Source organism: Carassius auratus, chromosome 22, assembly GCF_003368295.1.
Source record: "Carassius auratus strain Wakin chromosome 22, ASM336829v1, whole genome shotgun sequence".
NCBI lineage: Eukaryota > Metazoa > Chordata > Actinopteri > Cypriniformes > Cyprinidae > Carassius > Carassius auratus.
Window position 1 is genome coordinate 26,881,785 of NC_039264.1, and position 10,538 is coordinate 26,892,322.

At 34.2% G+C, this 10,538-nt stretch overlaps 1 protein-coding gene across 1 annotated transcript in view; it reads right to left on the reverse strand.

The window, feature by feature from the left end:
* The window catches only part of LOC113040551 (contactin-associated protein-like 5), a 65,999-nt gene extending 56,745 nt beyond the window's left edge, over window positions 1–9,254 (reverse strand). Inside the window, exons 1-3 of the mRNA XM_026198860.1 lie at window positions 9,193–9,254; window positions 8,128–8,200; window positions 5,274–5,397 (exon numbers count right to left, since the gene is read on the reverse strand). Of these exons, the coding sequence (XP_026054645.1) occupies window positions 5,274–5,397; window positions 8,128–8,200; window positions 9,193–9,254 (259 nt within the window). The remainder of the gene's footprint in view (window positions 1–5,273; window positions 5,398–8,127; window positions 8,201–9,192) is intronic.
* Between the last annotated feature and the right edge of the window lie 1,284 nt (window positions 9,255–10,538).

Here is a 10,538-nt window from a genome sequence, read left to right on the forward strand (position 1 = left end):
AGATGATTTGAAATAGATTTTCCAAAGAAAAATTGAAAAAAAAGGGTGTGGGATTTAAATTACAAATTTTTACTCAGAAATTGCTAGTAATTCTCACAGTTAATTACAAAGAAATGGCAAGTAACACGTTGAAAATTAAGTAGAAAGAAAAAATAACAAAGATTAATGGATTATGTTTAACAAGAAAATACTATTCTTTGAAGTTATAAATAAAAGTGTAGACTGTACCAAATTCATATATTAGAATGGAAGAAATTTGTTAAAATTTTTGCGCAACACTCTTTACAAAAAACATAACAATCAAAAAGTGAAAGAAAAGCATAGAAACGTAATTAACAAAAAAATAATTAACTAATAATTTTGTTAATTAGCTTTTAACAACTACATATTTATCTGCGCAGAAAACGTTATCATGCGAAAACAAATAAAAAAAATCCACCAGTTTTATTTTTTCTCCATTTTTTTTTTTATATTTGTTTGCTACTTGGTAAATAACTACATTTTAAATCAATTTAAGTGCAAACTGTGATAACAACATTCACGATTGGGTGATTAGCAAACGAAGCTAAATGTGACCAACATTTAGTGCACTTCAGAAAGTAACGCCATGCTAACACATCAGATTGCGATTTCGGAGTGAGAAACTGAAACTAAGAAGAGTTCTTGAATGGTTTCTGGGAAGGATGTTTCTCCACAAACAAATATGTCTTTCTAATTTAATGCGTTACGTGTTATTACGTCATTAAATTATATTTGAAACTTACCAGCAATTTCTCTGTGAACCCAGTCTGGTTATACGTAAACCATTTTCGCAACTTTAAATACAGTAGTCTACATTTTTAAGCAGCTGTTTGTCAATATGACGTTCTTACCAACAGAATATAGACAGAACTTGTTCATATAGTGTATATACCTTGTTGTTTCACTAGCACCAGAAGCAACAAACCAACAGGGGCCCCTGAAGAGGAATTTAGACTTAATTACTTATCTTTTGATTACTGGTAAAGAATTTCCTATGGAATTAGCCACTTATTAAAAACCAAGATGTTCCTTGGAACTCTCAGAATGACTTAGAACCTTAGAATAATTTTATTTTCTTTCTTTTTTTCAACCCACATATCTTTCAGAATAGATTTTCTGGCATTTATAAAATGTTTTAAAATACCCAATGGCGCTGTCGTGATAAACACTCATCGGCAGTGAAAATTAGACGGAGGTACACAAACTGAAGGCCATTTACGAGCAGGACAGGAGTTTGTAGGTGGGTGAAGTCGGGGGTTGGGGGCGGTATTTGTCTTTAACGTCTAAGGTCAGGCTTTTAACGTGAGTATGGATCTGCCTCTTGTTTGGGGCCGAAATTACAGCTGACACATGTGCTGACAAGATAGAGGCAATTATTGTGTTAGACAATGATCTACTGTATAGTGCAAGCTCAGCACTCTTCTTTTCCTAGACAAGGAGAGAGAGACGTTTGAGAGCTACAAGGCCAGACGAGATGCCTCAACTGTCCATGATCCAGTTGGTTTTTGTTCTCTCTCATACTTTGAACAATGTAAACAGAATTAACAGCATAATTTAATTTTTTCCATTAAAACATATTTTAACTGGTGGGTCATTGTAAAGAATAAATGGCAACAAACATGGATAATATACACAACCTTATAAAAGACCATGTATTGTTATTGATATCAAATATTGTGAGTCAAAATTATAATTTTCGTGCAAATTTATCAAGGACTGATAGGGTTCGAAGGGTTAAAGAAGAGTAAAATAGTGTATTTACAACGGTTTTTCGTTCAAAACGTTAATTTTCATTTCAGTCACCATTTCTTGATGAATGTAACATTTGGCTTAGCACTATCAAATATTGCGAATCAAAATCCCAATATGATTTTTTAGTTTTTTTTGCCCGCAAATTCATCAAGGACTGATTTTGTGCGAAGGGTTAAACAAAAGTAAAATTGTTTAAATGCAACCATTTTTTTTTTATCCAAAACATCAATATTTGATTTTAGTCACCAATTCTTGACAAACATAGCACAAACCAAAGCTCTACGACCTGTATTTTACAAGCTTTATTCTTAAATCTTTTAACACTTTAAGAACAAAATAAGGGGTTCCGGCAAGTTTTTTTTTTTTTTTTTTTTTTTTTTTATTTATACTTTGCTGTGTGGGACTTTACAGATGAGGTCATTAAAAAGTTACATTTGGCGAATCAAATATTCAATATGATTTTTGCACCAATTCATCAAGGGCAGATTGGGGTTCACAGAGTTAAAATAAGAGTTAAAAAAAAAACATCAACACATTAAGGTCCTGAAGCACCAATCATGGGTCTTTATTGTATTGACTTAAGAGTAGATTAAGGGCATTACTTAAGCAATTATTATTATTATTATTATTATTATTATTATTATTATTAAGTCTGGACTTTCCAGATCAGATACTTAAAAGGAGTAACTGACATTTTTGGCTGAGTGCTGTCAAATATTTCAAAATCAAAAACTTCTTTATTGGTGGGGGAGGTGGGGTGGGGGTGTTGAAAGGTAAAACAAGAATGAAATTGACTTTTGCACACTTTTTTTTTCTCTCTCTCTCGTCTGAAAATTCCACTTTTTGGCGAACATATCATTTGGGATTAGAAGCACCAACCATGGCTCTACAAACTATTTATTTCATGATTTAAGAGCAGAATAAGGTCCCCACTGATTTTCGAAAGTCTGAACCTTCCAGATCAGGTAATTAAAAGCAGTAATTGACTTTTTCAGGTGAGCGCTATCAGACAAGTTCGATCAAAGCGGAGGGGAAATCTAGGCCACCAACTACAGACTCTGTCAAAGACACTTTCCCCTCATTATATTTAATAGACTGCAATGTTTTCACCTCACGAGAATACATATCTCCAAATCATTCCCAAACAACACTAAATAAAGTATATGGAGGCGTTGTTATTTTCAGTACTGGTTTCTAGGCCTCGCTCCAGTTACGCATTTCATTACGAGACTCACTTCTATCTATTTGCAATCTGTTGTATGAAGAGTTTGTTAATTATAATTTGTGCAACCTAATGGGTTATGAGAACGGCGCGGTTAGTGCGGTTATTAATAACAGCAAACGGCTCGTGCTTAACCACAGATGGTTTCGTGCCTGCAACGTCACTGCAGCCTTCTGTTATATCTCTAATCTATAATTATTATCTAACACTAATATTTACTTGGCACTACTAATTATGCTGCAAACATAAAGCCATTTCCAGTCAAGGATGAGGTGCTTTTGAGGTTATAGTTGCTACGGATCAGACAGAACATGACGGGCCAATCTAAGCTGATATCAAAAAATAAATGGCCATTTGATTCCCTATTCAAGCTTTGTATTTTAAAATGCAATTTTAAAACTCAGATTCAATGATTTTGCACAAGCTTGTGGAGTTGAAATGCATTAAATACAGTATGCATATAACCACAAATTTTTTATTTTATTTTATTAAACAACATCTATATAAATATGAAACAAAAAGTCCATCTATGTATTTGTATATCTAGACATAAAACATATTATGAGATTAAATGCTTTTTTTTATTTTATTTAATCAAATTATATTGTAATGGATAATAGTGAATTTCTAACATTTAATTAATTATCAAGGCAGTTGCTACACACATGCATGGCCTGGATTCCAACCTGCCAAGGTTTTTTTTTTTTTTTTTTTTGTGAATGTTATGTTTAGACTCATATGCAAATGAACCATGAGGGATTTGCATATTCATGTTGGACAACCCCGAGTGCCTAACCAGAGTCTGAGGGAACAAGTCTTCCTCGGAGAGTAATGTAACCCTCAATTCAACAGATATATGACTCATATTCACAAGTGAGGAAATAAGTTTTACCAAGTGTCGCCTGCCTGCTCTATTTTTATTTCTTTGGATGGTAGGTTGCCAGATCTTCATAAATCAAACCATTTAAAATCAATCCACCGAGTATGAATCAACCAAAAAGTGAACGTGGATCTTAAATAACCTGTGGTGATGTACAACAAATGTGCACATTTTAAATTGTGTTTATGATTATTCCCAAGCCATTCAGTTCAACAGCTAAACATTTCTCTCAAGCCTCATGTTATGTCCTTCTACGAATTACATAAATCTTTATAAATGCCACTGATGTTATGTGTAAGGCCCTTGAATACGACTCTGACTCATTTAGATGTCAAAGGCATTACAATATGATCGATACGAGGAAACAGCGCCGCCTAGCGTTCAGAAATCTCTCTGAAGTGGACTCCAGAAGTCTCTCTTTAGATTTTACAGATCAATATAGACATTGATCTATTAAATAACTACAGCTCCTTAATCAGTCTTTAATCATCGGAATCATGTGTCATGCATTTGTTTCCTGGACTTTAGCCTGGTTTTGACTTGCTGTTTACCCCCTCATTCATTCAGCGGCAGCATCTTGAACATGCATTTAATTTAATATGCAGAGACGCATGGATAACAAATATATAGTGTACAAAAGCATTTAAAAAATAATGCATGTATACTATAATCTTTCTGACAGCTGTACAAAGCTTCCAAATCAAAACCGACTGAGTTTTGTGCGAGCAACTAAACTTAAGTATAATCCTGAAAAAAAAAGAGAAGGAAAATCTGCTGACAAAAACTCAGTATTACAATGAGTATTTCTACTACTACGCTATAATTGTTTGTAAATGCTACATACAGTAGGGCTAATATTGCAACTTCAATATTGCACACATCAGATCCTGAAAATAACAGATATATCTAAACACAATATTTCACAGGTAAAACTGTTCTTATATATTGATACATTTTTAAAACATACATAGTTGACATTTTCTAATACTTAAAATTTAGATTTTTAATCAAATGTGAAACTATAAATAGAACATTAATAATAATAATAATAATAATAATACAAATTTATTCAATATAACACAAAATATTTAGCAGGTAAAACTATTCATATTTATTTATATATTTTAAAAACATAAAGTTGACATTTTATAATAGCCTACTTAAAATGTGATTTATATATATATATATATATATATATATATATATATATATATACATATATATACTTAATAAAACCTAATTCCTTTATAATTTTAACTATAATAATAATAATAATAATAATAATAATAATAATAATTTATTTAATTTTACATTTTGAAATGTATTATTATTATTATTATTATTATTATTATTATTATTATTATTTACTAAGACACTGTATGCAAATAGGCTACTCACAGTTGTTTGCTGCCAGTGTGGTGCGGAGCGCGCACAGGAGCGCGAACGCGTGGAAACTCAGCGCGTCCATCAGCACCACCTTCGTTACCTCTCCAAACGCACAACAACGCTTATCCAAGTTGCACTATATTCCCAGCCAGCGTGAAATAGCTCCAAAATGCCAGTTCGGGTCCGGTTCGGGATCGGCTCCAGCGGCTCTTCGGCTAGTCTGTCCAGTGGTGAAGCGCTCGAGACACTCCCCCCATAGTTCCTCTATCAAGACGTACGTTAACTTAGGATCTTCCCACGAGACTCTACGCACACTGAGTTTTTGGCGGGGTTTGCCTGGATGTCTTCAGATCTGCCTCATATTCCGACCGGTACAGGTCCAGGTGAACTCGAGAAGATTCTGAGGTCAGAATGAGACTTTGTGCGTTTTGATGCGCGCGAGCCAGCAGACGCTGCGTGGAGAGGTTGTGCGCTGTGAGCCGAATGATACGATCTCTGGAAAGCAGTTGAGTTTTGAGAGAGAGCGTGAGAGAGAGAGAAAGAGAGAGAGAGAGAGAGAGACGATTTCAGCACCAGATTTCTTTGGACAGCGCTCTCTGACGCGCTACAGTTTTACACACGAAGCTTGAAGCCCATCAGGTGTAAACGTCTGTAACGTCATTTTTTTTTTTTTTTTTTTTTTTTTGCGGAATATTTCGCAAATCTTAATGCAATACTCTAATATTTGTCTGCTCCACAGTAGTTTGAAAATATACATCTAATAGTGTGTAAATTAACATCGAGTACATGGTGACTTTGATGTTTCTCCTAAAATTTAGTTGAATTTGCGCGACTTCCGGTTCATTAGCCAATACAGGAAAGAATAACAAAGTCCAACTAAAACTATTTGCTAGGCAAACCAGTGTTTACACGTTAAAATAGTATGATAGCAAATACCAGTTTGCAATAGGCCTAGCAATCACACAATGGGCTGCTGTTTACAGGTAAAATAACTGGAAAACAAATGACACCGGAAGCCTTGAACATTGGCCACGCCCGCTCTTACAATAAGTAAAAAATAAGGTGGTATAGGCTGTACATGAAAAAATATTAAATAGTGCGGAAAGAATATCACAAAATATGGCCTTAAATGGAAAGTGGCATTTTTGGAGACATAAAACACTTTACATTTCAAGTTTTAAGGCCTGTTTTTTTTTTTTTCTCGCAATATGAGTCTCAAATCTGCATATTCTTGTATCTGTCTGCTACATATTAGTTTAAAAATCTACATCATATCCTTAAACTGTGTAGATATCAAGTACAGATATGCTGAATAACCTGCTGCACTGGTGTTTCTCCTAAAAATCATTAGGAGACATAAAAAGACGCACAGATACATCAATAGTTGTTCACATAAAATGGGTTTTTATGTTATTTATATACATTTTTTCACTGTGAAATTTTGCTATAGTTTTTCTATGCAAACAGGACTCTTACATCAGACCTTTGGTTTTTCCATTCCACTTCAGGAATCTCGCGCTTTTGGCCACAAAAAGCTTTCTGTGTTCATATGAGAATTTCGGATAGAACGGTGCATATATTTTGATCTTTAACGAGAACAACTTCAATTTCAAAAGACTTGAGTTTATATTTGTTCATATATTGCTTACGGTATATTGGTTTTAGAAAGTATTTCGACCAGTCTGATCTCATGATGAAAATGTGGGAACTTGTTCGCGAAACGCTAAAGATGTACCAATAAGTACGATCGCTGCATTCTCCAAATGAAATGATCACTAGAGGCAGTAACACAGTGAGCACTTGTAATCGATTTCTTACACAGTTATGATTACGGCTCTATATGTTTTCGCTTTCTGGAAAATAACAAGGTTGCTCGGTAGCTCAAGCCGGCATGGAATTGGACTTAAGATGCGGGATCCTTGGTTATGAAACCCATGAAAAACATGACTCACGATGAAAGAAATGAAAGATGAGAGATCAAAAACACAAAGCTAAAATGGCATGGTTGTGATTGTGTTTTGATGTCACATTCGCTTCCGTTCATACTATGGTTTAGGCCTAGTTCAGATGGTAAGTTATTATAAACCATCATGAAGCATTAGAGTCATAGTGCCACTCAACGGGCATTTCAATCAGACCTGCGGTGATGTACAAAACCCACTTCACATAAAACGTACCATAATGTACGTTCATCTATTCCGGGTAAAAAACCAAACACTCTTTTAGCGTTGTGAAAACGTTTTCTGTGAGTTTAGTGGTTGTTTCCAATCTGAGACTTCAGTAAAGGCCTCCGTTTGCTCTCCTTTCACTCCTTGTCCTTTCACGGACATGTTTCCAGTAACTAAATAGACTGCTGACTGAAAACCATTCAAAACTCTAACAATAGTTTATATACTAATTCAAAAGTTGTAACAAACCCAACTTTCTACCTGAAAAATGTACTCTGCAAACTCTCAGAGATTAGCATCGCTATACCCACCCGTTTCCTCCAGAATGCTAATGCGATGCATTTCCTTTGAGATCGGAGAATTAAAGTTGTATAAGTGAGGTAATTATTCTCTGTATCTTGTAAAACACAAAGACGAGTGCTCGGTGATCCATCATGATACACTATGCAGAAATTTTGGAACTTTTTTATGAACCTCACTAACTGAGAAAGCTCAAGATACATACACTAAATATATACACACACAGTGTTAATGCATTTTACAGATGCATTAGTAATCTGTCGGCAGGTCACAGGGCACAATGGCATGTGTTTGAGACTGGATTATAGGAATCCAGAGTACAGGGATTAGAGCATTAATCCCAGAGGGCATTTGGACGGAGAATGACACCGTCCTCTGTTCAAAGAGCAAAGACCTACTTTGATAACAGTCTGTTCACTGATATAGAGGTCAGCCATGGACGCGGTGTTTATCTGCATCTTTCTGCTGCATCTTTGAGGAGATAAATATATGTTATGTTTTTTTTGTTCAACTTCAAACACCGTTTTACAGAAAATGTGAATGTCTCTACAATGGAATTGCAGTAATTTTGTCATTGTGAATTTTTATTAAGAAAAACTATCTATCTATCTATCTATCTATCTAACACACGCACACGCACACACACACACACACACACACACACACACACACACTTACGTCATGTTCACATTTGAAAAGTTCTATAAAAGTTCTATAATATGTAAAATGTTAAAAATACAACACTGATATATTTTAGATATATTTCTAATAATTGTTATGCAAAATAATGCAAATGATAATTCATGTTTCATGAGTTCAGAAACATTAACACCAAGAACAGTACAAATCATCATATGCTTTATGAACAATATTTGAAGGCCAAAAAAAGTTAGTGATTAACTGATTAACTTTTAAATCTATTGATATATAAATTCACATAATAAACGAGTATTTATTTACAAGGAAAACAACTATGTTGTTTTGTTATTGTTATTTCTTCTACAAATTATTTAAATGTTCAGCATTTGTCATCGTGATACATTCCCCATTTTTTTCTCAAAAAAAAAAAAAAAGTATATATATATAAAAAAAAAAACTATGTGGAAAAAAATTGCAAGTTATAACAGCTATTTTGTAAAATAGAAAACAATATTTTATCAATTGAAATAATGCATCATGTAATAACATCTTACAAAGATATTGATTTAAGACAGTTTTCTATGTCACGTATTCCAAAAATGCATCTAAAATATTACAACCACCCTTCTGGAATTCTCCTTCTCCGTCTCCGTCTCCTCATTGGGAATTCATCCTGGTCTTCTCTTGCCGGAGATCCATTTCCTGCCTCATCGTTTTTTAAAGTCCCAGCATGCTGTGCTCTGATCATGCTGTTAGTTTTACAGATTAACGGCTTTTAATTTACTCTCCCGGCTCTCTCTTCCTGCAGGCTCCTCACGTCTCACGTCTTCCGTCCACGGTCAAGGTTCTCGCCTTCCACCTGCGGTTGAAAGCGTTTGGATTTCATTTGGTTAACCTCACTTTAATAAACTGGGTAATGACAGACTGGATGGGTGTCATCCAGTTGCAAGAAGGTGAGAGGAGAATGGTTTTTTCGAAGATGTAGCTTGCTATGATATGAGCTACTGTACTCAGTATCAAGTAGTTAATCTACTGTCAAAATGCACGAAAAGAAACCTGAATTAAAAAAAAAGAAGAGGAAGAATCTTGAATAAAAAAAGTAAATAAAATCTGGTCATCATTTTAATCCTCTTGTTCATACATTATGTCTAATCAAATGTTGGATACTTTTAATTGAATCACTTCATCCTAAATGCTTCATTCTCGGTTTCATTTGGTTTATTCATGTAAATTGGTTGGTATTAATTGCTCTTGAAATATTACTGAATACATTACAATTCAAATTTTGAACCCAAAATTTAGGGTTAACTAGGACAAAATGAAGAATAAAGCAGAGGATGAAGTGTTTAGGAGAACTTGAGACATTTTAACAGACTTGAACAATGGAGTTGTTTTAAATGAACTATTTCATTAGAATAACGCAAGCGAAGCAGGGAATGAAGTGTTTAGGATGCAGTTATTCAACAAAACCAATCAAATGTGTAAATGATACAAATGAAAGGATCAGCCAACAAATCAGACATTTCAAAGCTATAAATACAAGTGAGAATCGAGAATGACAAATTCACTAGAATATCCCAGAATTTCTAATGATGTGAAAGAAAGGAGTGAACCCACTCACTAACTAATCAACACTTTTGAACATTTGAGTCTTTCTGCAGAAAGGACACCATGTTCATCTCCAGGAGCAAAGCTTTGGGAAGAAAGGTTTAGCGTGAGAAAATAAAGACGAAAGACAGGCCGAAAAAGAAATGAGGTGAAGCCACACACAGAAAAAAAAAGAGTAGATAAAGAACAACCATTAATAATGACATTATTTATTAACTACATATTATGGATGATGTTTCCTCTTTTATGTTATTAATTTTTTTTTACCTCTCTTTCAGTCTTTCTTCCTTTTTGTGTGTGGTTTTGAACTCTGTGTTCTTGGTTTTCCTTTGTCATTAAAAATTAATTGGTTCAATACACATGTCCAGGTTTTCATTATCGCTGAACTTGATGAAGGTTTGTGCATTGATTTTAATACACCGGCCTGTTTGGCTCCAGTATACAGTATCTTAACTGTATCTAAAAGTGACTACTTACAACAATGAAAACAAATAGTCAATGCAAGTCATCAGAGACCCAGAAACACTTATTTTATAACTATGACTCTTATCTCTGACATGAC